Source organism: Phalacrocorax carbo, chromosome 1 (genome assembly GCF_963921805.1).
Source record: "Phalacrocorax carbo chromosome 1, bPhaCar2.1, whole genome shotgun sequence".
Classification (NCBI taxonomy): Eukaryota; Metazoa; Chordata; class Aves; order Suliformes; family Phalacrocoracidae; genus Phalacrocorax; species Phalacrocorax carbo.
The window spans coordinates 89,151,276-89,176,354 of NC_087513.1; the positions used below are offsets into that span (position 1 = coordinate 89,151,276).

At 47.7% G+C, this 25,079-nt stretch overlaps 1 protein-coding gene and 1 long non-coding RNA gene across 2 annotated transcripts in view; both read left to right on the forward strand.

Annotated features, from left to right (window-relative positions):
* The window catches only part of LOC135315794 (uncharacterized), a 212,058-nt gene that overhangs the window by 27,491 nt on the left and 159,488 nt on the right, over positions 1-25,079 (forward strand). The gene's annotated exons all lie outside the window — the stretch shown is intronic.
* The window catches only part of CASQ2 (calsequestrin 2), a 33,755-nt gene continuing 31,953 nt past the window's right edge, over positions 23,278-25,079 (forward strand). The window contains exon 1 of the mRNA XM_009504718.2: positions 23,278-23,722. Within this exon, the coding sequence (XP_009503013.1) occupies positions 23,489-23,722 (234 nt within the window). The 5' untranslated portion in view covers positions 23,278-23,488. The remainder of the gene's footprint in view (positions 23,723-25,079) is intronic.

Sequence of the window (25,079 nt, forward strand, 5' to 3'; positions counted from 1 at the left end):
CCCACGCTGTTGTGGTACCACTCTGAACTGTAACAGTGCTGACCATCCATCTGAATCTGGGTCTGTATCTTTCTTCAGTAAGTACTTCAGTAGCTGATCCAGTAGATTGGGGAGTACAGATACTTTGGTGTCAGGTTTATTGCATCTGGGAAAAATTGCTTCCATGAGTATGGACTCCTCTTGATTGCTGACAGTTAACTGGTTTTGGAATGGGTCCTTTATACCCTTTCAGAGTCAGCAGTATTTACAGAATGAGTTTTTGCTTCAGAGTCTTGTCCACTTCAGCCTCCATAAACCTTAGGCACGGCTGGCACCCAACACCTCTGATTTTTCATTTTGAGCATCCCATGGTTATTTGCCTGCCTTCCTTTTGGGATTACAGGAATATCAACAGCACATTCAATGCGCTGTAACCTTGCTGCCATCCTCCTGATTGTCAGAGCTCATATCTGCTGAGGAGGTATCTGTGCTGTGGCACCATTGAAGTCCAGGCCTGACATAAACAGCATCTTCCTCAATCTCTACAAGTTTGAGTGCTGTCAGTCACACCCTTGATGCTCAATAAAGACCAGCCCTTCAACTCTTGCTCTATTTTTTCTCCTTGTGATTTCACACAGACCCATATTTCTGTTCATATTTCATTCACAGTAATCTTACTATTTCACTTATGGTAACCCTACTATTTCTGTTACTTATCTCTTGATATTTGACAAGCTTCACCAGCTTCCTTGATGCCACTGGCCTTCTGATGCCAGCATGAAACACCTTTGGCTCTTTGGTTTGATTTTTTTCAGTTCCTGAATACATTTGATGCATCCCTTTGAACATATTTTTCTTGCCCACCTGGCTCTGTTAACTTCTCTTTCAGGCACATCATTTCAATCATAAGAAATATACAGTTTTGCTTGTTCAGCTGGAAACACCAGCTTTTTCCGAAGTTGCTCCAAGCCACCAGTCATACTATTCATCTGTTCTTCCCCATATCCAAATATCACCTCTGCAGACCTAAGTATCTTTATACCGCCAGCCTTGCTGCTATTTTCCTGGGAGGTGGATGAGATGTGAAACACAGCCTGAATGACAGGCAAAGGAAGGGATGTTTCCTAGAAAGGGTGTTGAACACCTGCCAACGAGCACTCTGTTCTTCTAATGCCTTGTGCCAGAAGCCTGCTGGTACGCCACATTCAGGTAATATATTTGGGGATCACAAAAAATGTCTCTAATGGCCTGCAGTGAAAAATATTCCCTTTAGTTTATTTGGTTCACATCAGGAACTAAAGGAAGAATTTTATCTGTTTCACCTCTGACAGCAAATATCTACTTAATTGACTTCTCTCCTTGCTCGGTGACTCCTGATACTCTAAGTCTATCCAGCTACACTTTTGGCCATTGGTGAAATGCAAAAGAAACTTTCCCATGTGCGCCTCTCAGCTCTATTCCCACAATCTGCACTTCACGCTCTCTCATGTGATGCCCGGCACCAAAGCAGCCCCACATGGTTAAGCACATTGCAAGGAAATCATGGCTCAAGGCTGCACATTCCTTTGCTCCCTAGGGATGGGTCACATACAGTGGTCATGCATGCCAAGGATGGACAGACAGTTTGGCCGTTAAACTCTGACAAAATTCCATTGGGCAAGTGCAAATGAGTTTTACTCTGGTTTTCTTTGGAGGCTCACAATCTGGACAAACTGGGACAGTTTTCCAGGATATGACAGAAGTCTTATCCCCCGCAGTAGAGGCCCTTTCAAGCCAAATTTCTAGTCTTTGCTCCACAGAAGCTTTCGATCTTCTCAGAGAAAGGCACTGCGAGTCAATTTTAAACTACAGATACATCTGTTTCTTTTTCTCTAGCCTCATTCCGAGAAACTGCTTTTGAACTGCTTCAGATTAAACTCAGCTCCCCCAGTCGAAACCACCAGAGACATCCACCACGGCGGATCTCAACCTCAAGGGTTACATTTGGCTAGATTGTAAGACATGGGGAACAGATTCTTGTAATGCAACCAGCCCTGTAGAAAGCATTGCCAAAACCTGCATTTTCTTGTTTTCTACAAATAGCTGTTGCAGAAAGCAAATAGAAGAGCTGAAAGCAACCACCTATTGATCTGTACCTATCTGCAATGCTAAGGGCCCTATTTCTGCCACATTCATTTTTCTGTCTTTTCAGTAAACCAGCTACCATCGAGATCCCGTCTCCTTCCAACCTCTGCATACACCCATCAGCACATTAATCCCTAGAAATCACCTCCTGCGGTTGCTTGATGGATGAATTCAGAGAGGCACGTCCTGCTAATATATCAATAGTGCACTGTTAGGCCAGGCTCAGGGGGTCTGCTTTCGAATGACAGACAAGAGAGCAGCCATAGCACGCACTCTTACGTGTGAGATGGATCCCTTGTGAGAAGAGGTGTAGAGAGGAGAGGAGATGTGCTGCTCATGCAAATTTTCTACATTAGATTAGCCCCTGGCACCAATGCACAGAAGAAGGTTGCTCCCGATTGCTAGGATTCAAACGGAAAGGGACACAAAGGAGCAGGGCTGGCTGGTCCTATGATCCCCACATCTTGTTTAATCCTGCCCCGGAGAAGAATAACTAACTGATGACCACTGGAACTGAACAACTGTCTGAAAGGAGCATGTACCTGCCTCACTTGGAGTGGGAGATGCCAATGAAGGGAGGATTTCATCCCTAAGGAAACAGCTCCACCTGTGTGATTGAAACAAGATGTGAGACACTTAGAAAGATTTCTAAAGCTAACATGAGCATAACCACTGCTTGCACTCATTGCTTTTTAAATGTATTTATTTGCATTTCTATTGGTGTGAACAGGTCAACTTCAGCTTGTTCACTGTTTTTGATGGGTTTCATTTTTTTTCTGGCTCCCTCTCTGAGACAGTGGAAGTCAGGCACTCCCATGCATGTCAATAAACTTGCTGGATTGGTAGGGGATGATGGATGCATTTGATGGGATCTGTTGCATGCCACTTCTGAAAATGAGGTAGAGCCACTAACACAGCACCAGAAATCTCACTTGAAATTACCTGTTTTTCTGAAAATCTTGCCCAGGACCAGATTCTGTGTTTTGCAGAACTCTCTCTCCTGCTCCCCATGACTGACTCTATTACTTTCCTGTGTCTATTGCAACCTGGGTGCAATTGGTTCTCATGGTGAATATCCCTTGAACAGTCCTACATCAATTACTCAGGTACTACCTGCTCAATGGAAAAGAATCAGTGAATCTCATTTCTTCAGCTGCCAAAGATTCCCCTGCCTCCCTTTCCATCGTTAAATTTCTGGAAGCTCTTTTCCTCCTTTTTGTTTTAGTCCTGGGTGTCCCCTGAGCTCTGTGATTGCATTTAAAACAGACACAACGACATTATGAAGCATTAAACTAATGGCATTTGAGACCATTTTTCTCCTGTAAACCATTACGACGTCCCTGGAACGGCTGGCAGAGGGCTGAGCACCAGCGCCGCCATCCAGGGCTGCATCCCTCTCTGCCTCTCAGTACCCGCTTTGGGATTTGAGGTGCCATCTCTCGTGCTGCTCTCACAGTAACAGTCCCCGAGAAAGCTGTTTTGATCTTCAGATGAGTTGTTTGGCATGACCATAATGACAAATACGTGAATGGGGGGTTAACCATGAATTGCAAAGTACCCATCAAATCCCCAAGGTGGAGAGGAATATATCTTCCTTCACACCCTTTTGATGTATAGTTAATTACATGAATCTGGAACTGTTACCATGTGCAAACACAGTGAAAATTGACTTTCTAAGCCATCCCTGGCCCCTCTGCATATGTCGCTTGCTCTAGCCCAATACCGTGCTCTGTCTGCACACACACAAATATATAATCAGTGCTAGTTTAGACATTTTTTTGATAATCCAGCTTTATAAAACGTTAGAGGGATAGAACGGAATGTAGCATCCTTCAGGCCTGATGCAGCTTTTTTAAAAAGAAAAAAAACCAACTTATTTTATATTGGTTGTTCTTTCTCTTGCCTGAATAAAAGCTTTAGCACAGCTTGAAAGGGTTGCATGTGCTGAAATGTAGCCCAAGGATATGTGTTATTATCCATCCCCTCTTGACCAGCAGGGTCTCGGCTCTCTCTCCCTTTCAGCCTTTTGTTTGAACAGATGGGATTGGGGAACGAAGGGAAAGAAAGGCAGTCTGTTCTCATTAACTCTCCCAGTACACAAACACAAACCTGAGCACAGGGGACCTACAGAACAGGACTGCTTCCACTCCATACACATCCACTGAGACCATATGTACCCGCACACAAAGGCAGACAGAAGACCCACATCACGCCAGCTACTAGGCATTTACCAAGGATGACTCCTCACCAACTAATTAAAAATATTTTTTTCAAAAGCCCTCATAGGTCATTTCCTTTTTATTCAGCTGCACAATTTAAAAAATAACCTTCAACCGATGTGGTGCTGAGGCTGTTTTAAAAGAAAGATTGTCATCAAATCAGCCTAAAACCTGAGCTGGGAGCATTTACTGTGTCTTGGTCTGACATGAGCTTCTCAATTCAGGCTGAACCTGCCAGACCAGGGATGAGGTTCATCCCGCCCATCCTCCTGGCAAGGGCCAAGGCTGATTCTTCCGGAAAACGTGCTCAAAACCCTGCTGTTGGCCATGAAGGACTACCTGTCCTTTGAGAACATCTCACAAACTCTGCGGCCAGGGTAGGCTGTAACTCTACAAAGCTGAGTTCTTCCATTTCATCATGGCTTTTGCATATTTTTCCATATTTGCTGATAAAGGTCTTAGAAGCATCATTTAAACAAATATTTTATGCTTTTTTTGAATCATGCATGATCACTGGCCTCAGTGATCTCCTGTGGCAGCGAATGCCTGCATGGGCAGCATGCAGGGAAATATCTCCTTCTAGCAAAGCTTGACTCTTCTCTTTGGACAAGGACAAGCCGCTCCAAATTCTGCAGCCTGGTGGCTCACCACCCTGTGGCAGCTGAGCGGAGGTGACCACCCACAGCCCATGACAAACCCAAAGCCACTTAACTAGCCTAACTTGCAAACACAGGGAGGTGAGGTGGGCTCCTCAGCACCCTGCTGCACGCCACTCATCCATCACGGGTGAGGGGCACTCACAGATGGCTACTGTGGCACGGCTGACACATGGCATCTCATTAAGCTGCCATACTGCAGCCATACGCCAGGCCCAGACAACATTCAGAGCCATGGCAGAGCAGATCTCTGCCTGAGCACAGCAAGCTCATCCAGTTACAGAGCTTCTCCTGCTTCCCTTCCTGGGTGGTGGTGATCACTGCAGCGCTGAAAGGGTTTTTGGACAACTTGGGTCTTGCCATCTCCTCCTTCCTCTCCAGACCAGCTCCTGGCTCCGTTTGTGCTCACCTGTCCTCCCCAGCTTTAACAGGGTCAGGTCTGAAGGGAAGATGTACCAGATGTCTGTAGCTGCCTAACAAGGAGCCCCCAGATCAGAAGCACTATGGGCACTTGGCAGCTCTGAAACAAGCACCAGTGAAAACAAATAGTCAGGAACAAATTCCCCAAATAGGCTCCTTCGTTAAAGCCCCTGACTGATCTTTGTATTTGATCATATTTTCCCAGGAGCCTCGCTATATCCTAACAAATATCATGTCTTTATTTAGCTGTCAGGTAACAAGGTGAGCAAAACTGGAGTGGCTCTTCTCCAGCTGCAGTAGGCTGCTGTGAGCTGGAGACATGGCAGGTTCTTTCCTCAAGTGTGTAAGGAAACACCTGTGTATTATGTCCAGCATCAGGTAGATCTATATTTCATTACAGCCCCGGGCATTTGACATGTAGTCTCAAGAAAAGAGAGCTGTCATTTTTTCCCCAGGTATTGTGAGCATAGGGAACACAGACCAGAAAATGAAGTGGTTCTCCCCGCAGGGCTGTTCACAGAAAGATCACAGGAGGGGGCCAAGGTGGAGAAGCATTAGTGCCTCTGCTCACAAGCTCTCACGTGCTCCCTGGGCATGCAGAGGCAGGTTTCCATAGCCGCATACCTCCTTTGAACATCATTGCAACGACACATGCGCTTCAGGTTATTGCCAGCAGATGAGTGGCTGGCAAGGCACCCTCTGCTGACTTTTTCCATGCATGGTTGCCCAGTTTCCACAAACAAGAGCAGCAGAGGCAGAGCCCACATGCAGGCCCCCTGTTACCCAACGTGCACAGAGTAAGCTAAAGGCTTACAGGCAGCTCCGCAGGTGGTGGGTCCAGGTTGCACGTGACCTATACCATGAAGGTGGAGGCCCCTGTGCTAGCTCCATGGCAAGCGACCTCAGGCTCAACTGCTTTTATTAGCTGAGGCACAGCTTGTGTCCTGAAGCAGCACAGTCACTTCAGCATGGTGCAGAGCACAGCTAATAAACTTTGATGGTCCTGAGCTGGTAGCAAGCAGGCCCAGCACAGCCCTCTTTGGATCACTGTCCGCGAAGGCAGAGCAAGCAGCATGGTGAAAGGAGCCAGGGCCAGGACACATCACTTGGTACAAATCAATGTAGAGGAGAAACCCCTGTCTGACTCTGCAGCACACCTCCCAGCACTCCCAGCCCAGGACTGGGGCGGCAGTGCACCAATACCTGCAGTTAGCAACATTCCCCCTAAGGCCTGCCTGCACCTCATAAGCAATGAACATCAGTTTTAATTGCACAGCACTTTAGATTGGCAAGGGTTAGCAGAAGAGAGAAAACCACCAACCACCATTTTCAGCAGCCTGTAAGAACAACATCATTATCACTAGGCTGACGCTTTGCCCATTAGCACGTCTGCATGGCACCAGGAAAAGAAGATAGATCCTGATCTTAAAACCCAGTTAGCCAACCAAGGCACAGAGGTCTCCACGCTTTCTGAAGAAAACACTTGAAGTCTGGGCTCAGCAAACGTGATACGGCTCAGTAGCTGTCACCCTTTCCAGTGAGGAATGGCGATACTTTCAGCCAGACCGTTACTACCTGTTTACAAGGGAAGAAAATTTTAAAACCTGAACAATCCAGAAAACCAAAACTTAACAATCAGAAGGTGACCAAGGGTCAGCTGAAGTCTAGGAGTATTGAGGTTCCTTAGTTTTCTTCTGTCTTTTTGGCAGAGGCTGTTCTACCTGTTCAACCTTTGCTTTCACCCCATACCACAAAAGCAACCTAGAAGTTTCACATCTAAAAAGAACTCTTTGCAAAGAAATGAGTTTCAGATCAATGAAAATATTTTGCTTCACCTTAAAAAAAATGCCTAAGTGACAAGTTGCTTGAAAATGAAATACTGAAACAGACCGTTTCAATAATTCGGAGATGTTCCACCTTCAAGATACCTGTGGGGGGAACAGTGCCTGTATACAACCAAACGGAGCTCACAGCAAAGACAGCAGACAGCCCAGGCTCTGAGTCGTCCTGCTTCAGTTATACTGTGCCATAGGAAGATTGATCAAACTCCTCTTTATGGGTATTTCCAAGACGTCTCAAAGCTATAAAGGTGAGCCTGACAGGTACAAAGTGATCCTACTCCTGGTACCTATAACCTTTCCCTAGGCAGGTGCTACTAGCCAAGCTTGGAAACAGGATGCTGAAGGACAGATCTTCAGTCCAATAAAGTTATCACAAACTTGCGTATGATGTTTTGTTCCATCACGTGCAAGAGACCATCTGTGCCTCAGAGCACAGGATAGCACTGTGCTACCTGAGCTTGCAGGGCCTTGGGAGAGATCAGCCTGTGCCAAGCTGTGTCCTGGTGTCACCAGGCAACCCCTGCTTAAGCTCCATCCTTTACACTTGCTTGGGTCAGCAGCTGTCAGTGGCTGGATAAACCCTGCCGTATCCCAGCTCTCACATAATTTCAGATGCCTTGAACAGAAAATGGACAAACACCTGGGGTATTACCACCAGTGGGGCTCAGGGGGCCCAAATCCCAAATGCCAGCTAGCGGCGGGGGGAACACGGGACACACACACGACACCAAAGCCACCAGGAGCGCTCCTTGGGCCTGTATGATCTGTCAGTGTAGATATACCTATTTCTACCCAGCTGAGGAAGACCAAGGGGATTACACGTGGAGGCCAAGCAGAGTGCCCTCATTGCAAATAATGCCATCCACTTTCTGGACTACATTAGGAAGAAAGTGGCCAACAGATCGAGACAAGTTTTTATTCTCATCTGCTCGGTGCTGGTGAGGCAGCACCTAGATATTTTGTCCTGGTTGGATCCCTCCAGTTTCAGAGGGATGTTGAAATACTTGGCAGAACCAATTGAGATTGTGAGGGGCCTGGAGAAAAGCTTATAGGAGATGGGTTTGTACTCTGGTGAAGAGACTACTAGGCAATATAATAGTGGCCTATGCTTATTTCAAAGGGAGCTCCAAAGGTGATGGAGACAAACTATCATGCAGCCCTAGTCACCCATGGGCTGGGGAGATGATGTGGAGATGCTGGAGGGAGAGTTCAATGTGACAGCTCCTAAAAACAGGCGGAGCCATTCAGGAGCCAGAGCGGCTGCAGGCAGAATGCAACTGCCCTCTCTCCTAAGTTTTCCCAGGATCAATAGCCAGAGGTCTCAGTTCAAGTCAAGGGTCAAGTGTTTTCATTGAGCTTCAGAAGTAAACTCCTCTGTGCAACAGAGGCAGCTCCAGAAATATCTCAGCTGTGCAGGGATGCTTTTAAATCGGTCCTGCATTATTTCCCCCCGCCTCCCTGCATAATTCATCTTCAAATGAATGTGGCGCCATGACCATCCTAATCCATCTACAGTTTTTAAACTTGGATGTATATCCAAGCTAATACAAAGGGGCTGGAAACAGCAAGTAAAACACCATATGTTAATTAGCTTTGAAAATTGGACTAGTCCAATGCCAAAACTTCCCTTCATCTGAACTCTGCAGAGCTGCTGATAGGGATGGAGATCTGACTCTTGTGTCTGGCTGATTCAAGTGCTCCTAAGTGGCAATCCCCTACTGATGGGTGAGGATGAGCTGGCTGCTGGACTGCAACTTCTAGCTGCTGCCAGTTCCCAGTACTTCAACTGTGCCCAGCCTGCTGCTCGTTCTGTTGTCACTGAAATAGCTGAAGCTGGGATGTTCAACTTCAATGGACCTTCGTCTTTGCTGCTTGAACCAGTTGCTACCTGACAGCTCACTCTTGCTCCCAGTTACATGGAAAACCAAGGCACCCAGTATAGCTCTGACATGGACTGGCACAGATGGAGGTTTAGATGCCAAACTGAAAGAAACAGGAAACTGGGGTGGGTAAGGAAGGCCAGATGAGGATGGGGTCCACCTTGCTCTTTGCTCCAGGGCCTAACTCCATGTCATCAGTAGGCACAAGAGCTCAGCTGCCCAGCAGCTGCCTCTGCAGCTGCATGTTCAAGCCTTGCATGTGAATATGTTTCAGGGTCCTCAAGAAAAACTTGGTCCTTTGGTCTCAGATGGTGAGTGCACAGGGAGGACAGATGAGAGAACAGGCAGCCCATCTTGCAAACCAAAATGAAATAAGAGGGTTCGTCAGTGGCAGCACCTGCAGGAGGAGCAGTGGCCCCTCAGTGCTGTCTGGACTATTTCCCAGAAGGGACAGCAAGGCCTGTGTAATCAGGCTCAGCTGGTAATCAGGGAAAGTCCAAACTAGCATAAAGACTAAATTACCCCTTAGTCCTTCCAGCTCAGGGGAAAGGATATTGATAGGGGAGGTGAGGATGGCTGCTGACTACAGCTGCCAGCAGCAGTCTGTACAAGCAGAGAAACATCTTTCTGCCTAACCTGCCCCTCGCCCCATTGTCATTCAAATGCCAGTGCCTGGCGTGCAAAGGGCGCATGGAAATCCCTAGTGCCCTACTCAGCGCACACCAGCATAGCTGCAGGCACCCCACGGCCCTCGGGGGGAAATAACGCCATCTGTGCCTGCAAGCACTCACGGAGAGCTGCCTGAAGACCCCGACTTTCTCCTTTCTCTGTCTACAAAGAGGGGAGTGACGCCAAGCTGTCTCAGTCTGCATGAAAACACAGGCCCAGCAGACTAGGCTAAACCCAAGTCCAACTGGCTGAGTAACCTTGTTTCCATCAGTGCTGGAGGATCATCCAGTGTCCCACCATGGGAAAGGTAAGGGTCTGCCTCACTGGTGGATTCAGCCTTGGGAAAAGGCTTTATTACACCTTTAAACCCTAACAGACCCATCCCTACCTGTCCAAAACCATAGCCCTCAAAGTTCCATGATCATCTTTAAACCACAAGATTTAAATTTAAAAAAAATAGATTTTTTTGGTGTATTTTTGGTTGGGAGGGGTGAGCTTTTTTACAGTCTGGTTTCTGAACCTTTAAAACCCTGCCATGGATCATGACTTCAAGCTGCCCTCTGCAACTGCTGAGGCTGGAGGAAACCCTGGGTTTTAAAAATGGAAAGCCAAGGTCTGAATTTCACACTACCGCTCACCTCCAAGGTCCTCTGACTCTCAGGCACTCCTCACACAGCAGCTGATCCATTGGCCATGTAAACACCATTTTTGGAGACCACACTGGAGCCCAGACCTCTGGAAAGGTTCTGGTTAAACCACCACCCAACGAACCACAGAACGAACTAATTCCTTCTCAAACCAGACCCATTCTCTCACCCAGGCCGTGGTGTAGCCCCACAAAAGGTTGCCAGCACTGCTGAGGGACAAAGCAGCTGCCACACGAACAACAGCATTACAGGGCAGGAAGCTCCCAGCTGGAGAGGAAGGCTGGGAAGAAAACGGCGTGCCACCTACGACACCACCGCTACTTCTTCCAAACACGGGTTTACCTGTTGACTCCCAACGCACCTAAACCCACGGCGGGGCCATTTTATCCCCCAGGTGGGCGGGGCGGGCAGCGCGCGGGCAGCGCCACGCGCGGGGCGGCGGCGCCACCTGGCGGGCGGCGGCGGCAGTGCGGGGCCTCCCCCTGCCCGTCCTTCTGTTGCTGCGCGGGTAACGGCTCCCTGCGTGGGTGGCCGAGTAACTTTTGGGCGATTTTACCTAAAACTGATGAAGCGGGGAGGGTCTCAAAAACGCCTACAAGCTTCGTGAGGAAAGGTTGCGGAGGGAGAAGCTGTGTTATTGCCTGTGATACTGCTCTGTGAGCTCAGCCCTCGCTTGACTCGGAAACGTGCACGTAGGCAGGCGCCTTCACGAAGCAGGGGTTTGTCTGCGTTGCCCCATGAGAAATCAGTGCCTGCGTGTTCGCTGGCCAGAACACCGCTTCGGCATCCTCATGTGTGTCTCTCACCATTTACTGTGGCAGCTGAGTGAGGCAGCAACTCTCTGTCCTGTGCTTGTGCGCAGCACCTAGTGCCACGGATGTCTGCTCTCCGACCCGGTCCCCTTGGTGTTCTGGGAATGCAAGTGGGAGATACTTGTTTGCTGTTCTCCTGTTTAAGGAAGAAAACTCTGTTGGTGACTTTAGGAACAGGCCAAGGGCAGAGAAGTCAAGGACAGCAGGGTGCAGGGAGCAACAGGGCAATCTCACTTGGAGGACATGGTCATCCCATCACTTACTTTGCCTGTGCCAGAGGAGATGGAGAGATCTGTCCCTGTCTCCTGCAGGTGACACGGGCGCTATATCCCCCACCTAGGAGACTGGAGAGCCACTAGCTTCTGACAACTGAAGCAGAGTCACTTTTGAGCTTTGGGTCCTAATTTAGACCTCTGTGAGTGGGCACTGGGTCTGTGAGAAGGTACAGCCGTGATCAGCTACTAAAAGGCACCCCAGAAAAGACTTCATTAATTAGAAATTACCAGTGTGTATATACCTGATAGTTTGCAAAACACTGTAGATGACTGGATGTATACTTCTGACCAGCCCAACCTACCCACCACAAATCAGCCACCAAGAGAAAAGAGAGCACAATCCCTTTATATTAATTGCACTGTATCGTTTGACAAGCTCTAACCAGCTAAATCTTGAAAGATCTTCAGGAGTTGGGCTCTGATCCTGAAAAACAGACCCACGTGCTTAACTTGTAGCGGAAGGGCAGACCCAACAGGATGCAAAATTAATCACGGCCTAAGTGTTTTTGCTGGGTTCAGAGCTATACAGGCTAACACTTCAGAGAAGATCAACATCTTGCAGCATGTCAGCATCAGCAGGGAGATGGATGGAGTGCTGCTTCCTAATTTTACTTATGCTAATAAATTCCCCACCTGTGTCCAGTAATTTAGAGGCAAAAAAAAGCCAACCTACTGTCACTGGGCAGCTATAGATAGCAGCTGGTCATCAACTTTGGTTCACTAGAGTTCAATAAGCGAAGTGTCTCAGGGCCAGAGGACCGTGGGCAGATTCGCATGCTCCTGCACTCTCTCCCTGGGTACCAGGCTCACTGGGTTTCCTTCAGAATGTTCCCAGTGGATGGGGGGAGTTTAGGGCCTAATACTCAAGCAGTGGCCACCCAGCTCTCATCTGAGACACAGTACAGAAAGGAAATTTTGGATAAAAATAAAAATATTGCAATAAAAAAAAATTCAAAAGAAATATTTTCACTGTTTTATCTGAACACTTCTGTCAAATTAAAATATAATTGTAAAGTCCTTTATATTACAGGATCTGTGCTTTCTGCCTCTGGAGAGTTTTAATTGCATATTTTTCAATTATCGCTTTAATTAATTTCATTCAGGGTCTGCCTGAGACAATTCTAAAGTAGCCTTCCCCTTTTTGGCATATGTAGATATTTGGGTTCATGCTGTCAGTGTAAGTGATGCTGCTCCGCCACGTAATTTTGTGTATGTTCGCAACACATGGAAGTTAGGAGGACTTAAGTCTTAAGTACGCGGGGTCTTCAGGAGATTTGAAAAATGTTAAATGAGTCATTGAATCAGGTCTTGTCCTGAGTCATATAGCTGCCTAAATCTCTGCTTTATGGGTCTAATCTGGACAAACAGTAATCAGAACAAACTGTAGGAACAACAACAAAAATTCTCATCTTCACAAGACTGGCCTTAGGTATCTAACTGCCTGTTTAAACCCTGAAAACCTTCTACTTGTAAGTGAAGTAGTGATCCACAAATGACTGCAGCCTGAAATTGGTCTTTAAAAGGGCATTGTATTCATAAATGTGCAGGCTTTAACTCAGACAAAATACTAATATAAGTATTCCGGAAAATGTCACTTTATGGCAAGGCAGGCACTTGTATCTTTGTCAAAACATCCCAGATAGCATAAGAAAAGCTCCATAGTTCTCCTGGGAATCTTTCCCTCTGTACTAGCTTGAAGTGGAAAGAAAGGGGAAAAAAAAACCCACACAGAAAAAAAGGAAGGAAAAAAGAAGAGAAGGCCTTGACCAAGGAAGAATGGTTCCATTGACTAATTTAAAGCTACCTTTGTTTCCTGCCACTGGCTGGTAAAAACTGAGTAGAAACTGCTGTGCTAGATCATTTTAGATCCTCTTTTCGCCTATGACATTTGCCTGACTGCACTAACAGTAACTCCAGCTCAAATTACTCTATCCCTGCCCTGTATATCCACACCTGCTAATCTGGGGAGCTTTGTAGGAGCTCAGCTGCAGCCTTCAGCACGCGGATGCTACACACAGCCCTGACGTGCAGCTCCCAAGAGGCGGGAGAGCCAAGTTTTCAGTGCTGGTTCCTGACAGTGCACACGTGCTGTGAGACAGAAGAACGCCACCAGAGTACAACCTCACTTCTTACCTAAAACCTGTCACATCCTCAGAGCTGACTCGTATCTCCTGTCCACCAAAGTACCTCCAATTAAGTGGTCTGCAGCCTTCACTAGTGACACAGCACTCAGTAAGGGACCTCTTGAGAGCAACGTTGTAGTTTGCTCTCCCTGTCAAACTATTAGGAATATCTGAACCTTGGCCACAGGCTAGCATCTGGTGCTATAATCTTCTCTTTGGTACAGCTCTGCTTGGAGTGTACCATGTTGTACAGCTGGCAGCTGAACAAGTAAGTCCAAAGTGATCTTTGATGAACTTAAAGAACGGTCCAAGCCATATCCAGTGGAGGAGCCCTGCCCTAGTTTTTGAAATCTTTCTTACCTGCAGTGCCAACTAAAATGCACCTGAAGAAGAAAATTCTTCACCTGCTTGAAGACAGCCTGTCTCCCATGGGGGTGTAGTGGCTCACACTGTCCCTGCAGCACTAGAGAAAGCCACTTGCTAGATCTTACACTAGAAACCAGGCACCATAACTCCTACACACCCTCTTTGCCCTGTCCCCTTTCCCCCCGGACTGTTCTGCCGTACCCCCCACCCAGCCACCCCCAGGTCCTGTCTGCCGGTAGGTTTGGAGGCCCCTTGGCACGCGGGCATGGAAACAGGAGTGCACCCTGTGGAATGACTCCTCGTGCCCAGGGGAGAGCTGACCTCTGCAAGCTGGCATGCCGCAGCAGAGGCAAGCGTTATAAATACAAGTGGACCCAGGAGCCCTTTATGGAAGCCATGGCCCAGGATGCACCCCAGGGGTGCTGCCAAGTGGTGCTTAGCTAGAAATCTCAGGTTAGAAAGGAAAGCAAAGCCATGCTCTGGCACAACACCCTGCTGGCCCCAGGCTTGGAGAGAGACAAATGCTTGCCTTTTCTTCAAGAAAGTGCTGGCTGCATGTTTTTGGGTGTCTTGGGCCTTTCTTTTTGGTGTCCCAGGACAGGGCTGGTACAGAAGGCTGCTGTTGGGGTCTCTTCCTTCTAGCAGGGACTCCTCTGAGCATTCAGCGTCACCAGGGTGGAGCCTCAGGCTCGACGTCCCAGCCTCCCACCATGAGGCTGGGAAGTGCTCTGTCCCAGGATGAGGACAGCCTTCAGCAACGCAGGCCAGTGCCTCTTCAAGCATGGGTGAGAATATCTAAGGAGTCATGCAAAAAGATTCAAAAGGAGCTGTGAAATGTTTCCTCCAAAAAGCTGTTAGTCACCCTTCATTGTGGCCAGCGGCTCATTTTCAGTAAGGCAGAGCATCTTCCCACCATCAGCTGCAACAGCAGTTTTCAGCCATCCCTTAGAAGCAAGGCGAGGTCTCCATCTTTTTGCTAACTTCCATCATATCATGATATAGTTTGTGATTTTCAGGTCCTTCTGTGGCTCTTGACTTCTGTGGCTCTTGTGGTTTCATGCTATTACTTAAGCATTTTGACTTCCGTTTGTAAACAGAAGCTTTAATAGAGAAGTTTTTCCCTCTTTTGTGGCTGCAGTTAAAAGCTGGAGCACAGGCACCTAGAAGCCGCCATGCTGGGGAAAAAAACGTCACAAGCAAGACACTTCTCAGATCTCCTGGTTTCTAGGCCTACTTAATGATCTGAGGGAAGGGGATACCTGAGTCATTACTTCTGAATGCTTGGGAATGCTGTGTAACTGTACTCCAGCTACATACCAATATCCATGCTGGGTTTGCTGCCAGTAGGGCATGTGCGCATAGCAGAATTTGCATGAAAAAGTTGCCTGACATTAAAACAAAAAAAAGGCATGCCCAAAGCATGCATAAATGACTGCCTGTAAGACATTGGTACTGCCTGAAAAGCTATTCACCCTTGAAATGCATGTGCCTGATGGGTGCCAACAGATTTTTAGAGAGATTCAGGGCTGGTCCAATCTGTACAAAGCCCCGTTAGAGAAGAGGGAGGTCAAAATGGAGCAGAAATTCAAGAGCAGCAAATCTTTTCTGTCCCCTTACAAAATTAAGGAATGTGCTAAGCTTGTCCAGCTCATCATCCGAAAGGAATGAGGTTCCCAGTGGCGCAGCGATCTCCCAGCGCTTCCTGGCCCTGCCAGCTGCGCCCCGGCAGGCGTCACGGTCCAGGGCCACTGTGGGCAGAGGGGGGAGGACAGGAGTGAAGAAGAGCTGAGCTGAGACTCCAGTGCAACAGGTGTAAATCTGCTGGGCGCAGCTCTGTCAGCAGCAGCCGGCGCCACAGCGCTAAATTAAACACCCCTCCAATCATCAAGATGTTATTAAATACACTGGTGCGCTCATGGCTAGGAGAAACCCGAGGTGCAAGAGGCACCCCGGACCCAGCCACCCCAACCCTGCCTGGTGCAGGATCCTTATTTTAGACCCTGGCCTCAGAGGGCTGGGTGGAAGCAGCGCTGGTGGTTAATGCGTGCATGGACGTGTGCAGGCAGAGACACAGACATATGCTCGGACATACCGAACATGGCCAAAGCTAGGCAGGAGTCCAGTCCAGTGATCCCACCTCCTCCAAGAAAAAGACAGGGAACTGGTGGAAGTGGCCAGACTGTATGTGCCCCAAGGGTTTCCAGAAGGGAACCCACTGTGTCAGACCATGTGGTTTATTTCTTTTACTTTATTATTAGTAATTAATTGCTGGGGTGCCTGGGCCAGAGCCCAGCCTGTGCCAATTCACACCCCAGCTCTCACAGGATCAGCACTGGGCCACGCTTTCACACTCTCTCAGGGCTTGGCCCTGAGGCCCAGGGTCCCTGCCTGCCTAAAGCACTAACACCCATCAGCCTAGTGTCTAAGCATCTTGCAATACCATACATTCCCCAGACCCCACTGGCATAGTTCAGATGAAGAATTGAGACATGGAGGGATTTTTCCGAAGCCCTGTAGGAAGCCTGTGGCAGTGGAAAACTTGACCATCCATCTCCTACCGACAGCCACCTCCTGTCCTTCCTGAAGCACCTGTCTGCACCTCTCACCCAGGGGGGAGATTATGCCCCTGCCTCAGGGGCAACTGCTTTAAATTGTCAGTTGTGCCATCACAACACAGGAAGGGGACACAGAATGGGGCAGGGTGGCAGTGACATGCCATGGGATTTGTCCTAGGGGTGAGTTTCTCAGTGTGTGGCACTGGAGTTCTTCTGAAGTAGGGAGTGTTAGAGGTACCTGGGAAAAAAAGGACCTCTCATCAGTCATCTTAAAGTTCTTATGCAGGGATCTGCACTGACACCAGAATAATTTTAGGAGTTCGTACACCAAAAAAAGGTTGAAAGCGCCAGCACAAAATGCATGCCAGACGCCTCCTTGCTCCCAGGTCCTGCAGAAGAGAAGGTGGGCAGGAGCCCACTGCAGGCAGCAGCGTGTCCAGGTCCCTACTTGGGCTGCTTTGTGCAGCATGATCGGCAGAGCTCTGGGGAACATCTGTAGGATCCTGTCTTGCTGTGATTACTAGCAAGGCAAAGATTTTACTAACCAGGCTATGGCTAAGTCACATCTCCCCATTATCAGGTTAGATAGAGCCAGAAGGCCGGATACTTACTCAAAAGTCTCTTCCAAACACTAATTATTTGCCCAAACAAGGCAGCCTTCCTGTGGCTCCGAGAAGACATTGCCTATCGGACCCAAACAGCCACAAACACAGCTCCGTTGTGCCTGGCCCTGCAGAAGCAACGTCCTGCAAACTGCTGGCATGGGCTCCCATTAGAGCCTCAGTGAATAAACCTGGGTCTGGCTTCTTCAGGCAGGGTGCCAGTTACTCCATCCTAGGAGAGAGGAGTTTTTGCAGGCAAAAACACAGGGAGCAATGGGACACCTAAGTGTAGCCCTGCACGCTTACCAAATATGATTGAGGCATGCGGCTTATGAAATGGTCTTTCCTGGAACATTTTCAGGTCAGTTGTTTTGTTGTTGTTTTTTTTTTTTTACCGTCTCTCTGTCCACTCATGAGTAGGATCCTGGCTTCTTCTAGCATCTAACACAATGCAGGTACGGCCAGGCACAAAGCTGTTGCCCCGACTAGGATTTGTATAATGACAAATTTAAGCTCTTGTTTCTCTGATACTATCTGCACCACAGAGCCACTTGCTCCCTCCTCCTTAGTGGGTTCGGGAGAGAATTGGAAGAGTAAAAGTGAGAAAAGTAATGAAAAGTAATGAAAACACCCCTGTATTTTCAACACTGTTTTCAGCACAAATCCAAGGCATAGCCCCATACTAGCTACTATGAAGAAAAGTAACTCTATCCCAGTCAAAACCAGCACAGTGTATTAGAGGTAGCATCTGTTTGCTGGTTCCTGTATAAGCAACAGAAACAATAACAGAAACAATACAGAAAATCCTCACATGCCAGTGTTACCTGCAGGAAGTCCCCCAGGGGAGCCCCTCTACCCTTTCCGGGGTGGGTTCTGTGTGGGTAAGTTGTACCCTGCTCCCACAGGCTGGCAGAGGTCCCAGCCCACCCAGGAGGGATAGGCAGGTTGCTGCCTCTGTGTCCTGCTGCAGGCAAGCTGCAGCCTTTTCCAGTCCACCTGATGGGTCCCCTAGCAACCGCAGCAGGTTGCTGTCAGATGTCCCTTGTCAGACCTCTGCATGAAGAAGCAGCCTCGTCTGCTTCCAGCATTTCTCCGTATGCTTTTCATTTTCACTTTCTTGCTCTCCTTCCCACCTATTTCCGTCCATGCCAATGGGCTCATTTCCTTTTGGCTCCAAGTGATGTCTGAGTTAAATCCATTCTTGCTGGGTAGGGTTTATAAGCCCACTAAGAAGGTAACTATCCCAATCCTTCTGGGACCAGTTCTGACCTTCTAAAGTACTTTCTGACCTGTATAACACACAGGTGCCAGACCAGGTCCCAAAGACAGAGAGGTGCAATGATCCCCATAAGGTGGCAAAGAGCAACTTTGCTCTCGGGGACATGATGTCTGAAAACAAGACTTTTTTGAAATGTCTGCGTGGCTGAGAGTGAGTTAGGACTCCTGAGTCATCTCATTGACCTTCCCTTTACAACATCTGTATAATTTAATGTAAGTGCTTTTGTCTATGCTGTGTTGTATTTTCCTCATCATAAACAGTGTCTTTGTCTTAGAAAACGGAAGGGTTTATAGCATCTTCTTATCACACAGTAGGTCTCGGGACACCTCAATTAAAATATACAAAGCATCATCAGGTGCTGCAAAGATCTCTGGCGCTTTAAAACAGGAAAAAAGGAAAGGAGTGCAAATAATACAACTTCTCTGCCTTGTACTTCCCGTCACTGACATAACTGCATTGGAGTACAGGCAATGTAAAGCACCATGAAGGACTTGTCACCTTCGGGGCTGAAGGGGAGGGAGAGAGAACTAGGTTTCCTCATACTGCAGAGCTTTCCTCAAGATTATAGTGATCCCCTTGGTCTCCTTGGAAAGGTTCAGTGCATTTCTGAGGCTCCCACCCTAATGACAGGAGGACGCTGCAAATTATTATGAGCTGTGACCTTGCTTGGCTAGCTGGTGGCAAGAGGCATATTTTCTGAATACTCCTATCTTGCAAAACATACAAGGTCTTAGAAGCTTGAAAAGAGATTAGCTAGAGCAAAACCTTAAATCCTGGAGCCCTGGAAAAAAGGCTCACTGAAGCATTTGGATCAGTGGTGGCTGGGGACCTCTTTTACCATGTGAGATAGAAAGGACAATGAAGGTGAGAACAGCAGCATGGAGTGCGGCTGCAGCGGCCAGGAAGGAGGAGCAGCAAGTGTATATTCCTAAATTATAGTACAAGTAAGAAACCAAATCAATGAGAAGGATATTTTTATTTATTCTACATCCCCACCCTGCATTTCTGTAAGCCTGACGTGAAGGGCTGAGATTGTACAATTTCAAGCATTTCTATTACTATCACTGGCTACCTATTTTCACAAAATTCAAAGAAACAAAGTAAAATCCCAATTCAATGCATGTCAGGGGTGGTTTTGCAACCTAATTGCCTGGAGCCAGGACGTTGTTCAATGAATATACCCCAAAGGGCCTTGAATAGTGGATAAAGCCACAGTAAGCTTTTCCCTTAATTCTCTCTTTCTTTGCCTGAAGTTTTGGGTCAATTCTGAAGGTGGTTTGAACAATGTGGGCACCTGACCAGGTGGGCGGGCATTGACCCCTGTCACCTCATTTCTTAGAGAGCTTTCAGGTGGATGGCTCTGGGATGGTTAGCCAGGGAAGAGCATTGTATGAGTTTCTCAGGGCAAGACTAAGAAATGCAGTAGCAGAATGGCTGAAGGAGTCAATGATTAAGGAGTCAGGGTTAGAAGGTTGAGCCTTGCAGTCAACTTATATCAGAGACTAACAGATGCCAGCTTTGCCGAGTAATGAGCTATTTGAACTTAGGGGCAAGTGTCCCAGGACACAGTGCTGACCATACCATTCCCTTCCATGTCACTGGCCACAGAAACAGGTGTGTTGCAACCACCAGCAGCTAAGTGGGATCAGGAAGACCTTGGACTATGCAGAAAGATAGCACAAAGTGTTTGTAGTGAAACTGTGAATGCAAAATCCAAGATTTCACAGAGAAGCTCTTTGTCCCCCTCATCCTTCCCTCCTGTGGGAAACTGCTATGGCCCCAACCTATAGGGGAGGATCTGGCACACAGAGAAACCTTTTGTCAGTGTTCCATAGAAATGGGCCTCTGGCAAAACTCAGGTCCCCCAAATCCATGAGGTCTACACACCGTCCTTCTCTTGACAGTGAGCCTGCCCCAAAATTCCCAGTCTGAAACATTATCTGAGCATGGATGGACAGTTTTGAACTCCCAAGGAGATTTGCTCCTGGGGCCAAGATGGGCACATTTCAGTGTGCTGCTACTGGGACCCAGAGAGATGATGAAGAAAAAGGCAAAATACTTAGGGCCTTTGTCAGGGTGTGGGAGAGTCTGTTTCAGTCCCAGCTCTGCTACTGGCACCCTACAGGCCCCCAGGATAAAAAGCAGCTCTGTAACAGACTTAAGTACTTCTGTTCTGAACATCCCAAAACATGAATTCAGGATTTCAGATCTGTATTGGCAGGGTCACAAGGAGAACATCTGATTTGACTAAAGGTCATTAGAATTAAGATTCAGGTGATTGAGGCAGTTGTTCAGATTTTGAGGAATTTGTCCTGTCTCCATGGGTTCATCCCTTTCTAAGTCAAACACACAAATTCTGCCTTCTGGGAATCATATAGACATTTAAACCACTTCTGACTTAGTGAACAAGGTATCTTGAATTTCAAATAGATGAAGCTAGAGATAAAAGACTACAGAAAATGTTCACTGGATTTAGCACTAACAGTCCCACCAAGGCTTTGAGTGGAGAGACAAAGAGATGGACTGTCTGGTGACCTTGACATCCAGTGTCGGTCTGCTGGAGGAATTCCCTTTGGAGAAGAGGTGAAGCCTAACAGTCACAGACCTTTGCTACTCATGCCACCAGCAGATAAAATAGATGTGTCTGGGGCTAACGAGGCAGCGCTCTTTGTGAATTGAAAGCCCCTTTTTGCTTTTTTTTGACAGCAAAAAGAGCAGAAAATGAAAATTGGATTATGTCTATTTTTAGGCAGATTAAAAAGTTATTCAGACTAGAGAGAAAGCACCTCAAAAATAGCTTGAGAGATATGAAAGTGGAGCAATTGCTGAAGAATAAAAGGAGGGCAGGAGCCTAGGAAACCAATTTTGAAGTAGCCACGAACATTTCATTTTTACGCCCCTGTCTGATATGTGCCTGCTTTAAAACATACTCTGATGCCAGTGGAAGCCTGCTCCTGCACCCCAAATCCATGGGGTCCTTCAAAGGCAACCAACCAGCATGATGTATGCCTGGTCATCCCACAAGCTCAGTTCCATGTTTTACAGCAAAAAGCCTAGGCAGCCATTGCCACCACTGTGACACAAGTCTTGCGTCTCCCACTAAGAGCAATCAGATGTATCCAGGTTTGTCACATCTCCCTCTAGAAATGACCGCCCCTGAAGGGTGCCTCAGTAGGGAGTGTATTTCTGATGCTGCCTTGCTCTGGGTCTGGCTTCTACCCACATTCCTCAGGCTTCATCATTAGGACTTCAAGTTTCAGGCAAATGTTGAACTTCTGCAAAGGCATGAACAGAAACTAAGAGGAGGCTTTGGAAATCAGACAGGCTTTGAAACTATTGCCCACAGAGTTTCAATCAGTATGTTGTGGGCTGTTCGGGTTGGAAGGGAAAGCTGAGGGGAACGCGTGCTCCTAAGTCGCCCAGGAGAGGGGTATAATTGCTAAGTACTGCTTGATTTTTGCCCCAGATATTGAAATACCCCAGCCATACAATGGGAACAGCTGGTTGGGGTGATAGCTGCATGCACCAAGGAGGGACATCATCTCCTCCCCAGCATGGATGGAGCAAGGCTGTGATGGAGCAACATGCAAGGAGGAGGCCTGATAAGGCCACTTGTCCGCACATCATTTTGGTGGCGGGGGGGGACACCTGTGCCCCCTGTCAAGCTATTCTCTGCCAGGCCCTCAGCATGCCTTCCCCAGTGGACTCACGTCAGCCCCGGTGCTGGCTTGCAGCCAGCTGGCCTGCCTCCACCTGCCTGTCGCTGCCAGTCATGGGGCAGCGGTGACACCCCGGTCAGGGGAGGGGAAGAGGTGAAAAACTGTGCCACCGAACCACTTTCCCCCAGCAGCGTGGTGCACGCGATGCAGCAAAGCGGCAGCTGGTGCTGAGCTCCCGGGGAAGGGGGAACTGGTCACCGTTCCTGGGAAATGAAGAGGAAGGAATATGTGGGACTGCTTGCTGGGAAATACAACAGGGTTGTGTGAAGAACCCCCTCTGGGCCAATAGGCATATCCCAGGAAGGGAGGCCAGCAGTGGTGGTGGCAACTGTCCATCATCTTGAGGAGAGCCCTGCCTCCTGCCCCAAGACACCAGCCTGGACATGTGCCTCTTGTCCTTCCTCCCCCTTAGAAGGATAAGGTTTTAACCACTCACCACCAATGTATGGGGCTCAGTAACTGCTGTGGGCATGGGAGGTTGCAACATGAGCCGCTCTCTGCTTTGGGATTACAGGTCCAAGGGCCAGCAATGCTCCTGGTATCCCGCCAGCAGAGAATGTGCTTCAGAAAAGAGCTTGAATGTCAGCCAGCAGCTCCGGCCGATGCCCCAGGCAGGAGGAGGAGGAGGGAGTCCCATGAGCACTCACCTCCTTTGCTGCTGAGGAAACAGGACTTTTCCTCTAGCGGTGCAGATGAGCCTCTGAAACTGTTTAATCTGAGATCTGTTATCCAAAGCCTAATCACTGTGATGCCCAAGGGGTTACAAAGAGAGACACCCTTATTAAAAAATGCAGTAAATACCTTCTATTTTTGTTAAGCCCTAGTAGGACAGGCTGTGCCTTGGTTCCCTGTATAAGTGAAGTCTGTCCCTTCACAAATCCTGCCTGCGTATTCCTAGCATCGACATCTTCCACTCTGTCCCTCCCTTCCTCCCTCCCTCTCTCTCAGATGATGCAGAGTGCCAGCAAGTCCCTCAATGGTGTCATATCTGTCCTTTTTATTCATTGCAGGGTTTATTTTTAGCCTGAAACAACTGCTTCCTAAAAATGGAGTTCCTAATGACACGGGAGCTGGACACAGCTATGTAAGGTATCCAGGGTTTGGCCTGACAGCTTCTCCTGTCTGTCTCTTTGTTGTGAGCCCAGGACAGCAGAGTTTGCTGCTCCCCACCAGCCTTGCAGAGTTTGGGCTGATTACTAGGAAGGCAGCAGAAAGAGGAACTCAGTTCGAACTTTACCTGGAGACTTTGGTCTCCCCCTCTTCCCAAATTAAAAAGGAGAGGGACATTTACCTGCCCTCTGCTGCACTCCAAGGGCTCCCCTATGAAGGTGACTTGCTGGATCCTGGCAGGTTTTTACCTGCTTTTCTGCTGCAAAGCAGAAGAGGGACTGAATTTCCCTACTTACGATGGGAAAGACCGAGTGATTGATCTGAACGAGAAGAACTACAAGCAGGCCCTGAAGAAGTACGACATGCTCTGCCTGCTTTTCCATGAACCTGTGAGCTCTGACAAAGTCTCCCAGAAGCAGTTCCAGATGACAGAGATGGTCTTGGAGGTAAGCGCTGCTGCGTGTCCCAGCCGGGGTCAATACCAGAGTGTTTGGAGTTGTGGAGAGGAGACATGGCACACTACAGTCAAAGGGTTTTGTGCAGGGGTAGGGTTGAGCACCCAAAAGTTTTGGTTTGTTTACTTGGATTTGAGTTAACCTCTGAGTTCTGCAAAGCCCAGGAAAAAGTCTTTTTTGTGCTCTTCTGGTTTGTTTTCTGGGAAATAGTCTTTCTGGATTGTGCGTCAGAAACCCATGCAATAGCAAGTAACCTTGCAAACCTCAGCAACGTGAACTCAGTTCAGCTGCGCTTTTCCAAATCTCAGCACAGACCTGAGTCTGCAGCTTGAAATTTTTAGATCCTTCCTCATTCTGTGCAAGCCAGTATCCCCCTTGCATTCTGGACTCAGTCCCATTTTCTATCCCACTAGGAGCAACCAGCCAAGAAGCCTTACCAAACTGTGCTGCAAATGGGCATCCTAGCTCCCGATCGCAAAAGCTCCCTGTTGGTGCAGAATTAAATCCCTTTTAGTTTTCCTGACACTTGGTTACCTGCTTGGAATCAGTCTTTAGCTGATTGTTAATGCAAAAATTCACTTCTATGCTAGAAAAAGAGTGATGTTCATTCTTTGGTGAAAGAATGATTAATTAATTCTCAGTAAAATAAATCATGGTGAAAATTGCAAAGTAGATTCATAGCATTCTTTCTTGTACTGTAGCTGTGATCTAGGGAATCATACAGCGGCAAGCCTGGATTATTAGGTGCTTGTTTCCTACCAGGGCCTTACAAATATTCCCTCTTAACTAAAAGACACATTTGGAGAGAAAGTGAGACTTTCACAAGGAACACACAAGCTTTATTTATCAGATCTAGAGAGAAAATGCATTGCTCCCTTAGGAGTATAACAAATGTGAATTAGAAAAGAGGCTTGCTGAGGGCTAGGACCTGCAAAAGTCCAATGTCAAGTTCAAAGTCTGCTGACCTCCCCAGCAAGCCTGACAACAAGAAAGAGTCAAAAACTAACCAGATTTTACCCACCTGTCAGGAAAGAGTTACTTGCTCCAGGTGAGCAATCAAATAACATTTGGCAAAGAAAGGAAAAAATAATGCTGGAACTCCAGTTAAAATGATTATGGTTAGTAGTATAATTGCACTGTTATTTAATAGGATAGCTATTTCATGCTCGATAGATGGCAAGCAGTTACTAGATACATATTTATAGAAACCTGACAGAAGCAGGTATCTGTTGTGTAATATCAGTTTTAGTCCCCATGACACCTATACCCATGTTAACAATCAGCCATATCAAGGGTACGACGGCTACAATAAGCTTACAGCTTTTATTTTGCAGTGTTTGATTCAGCA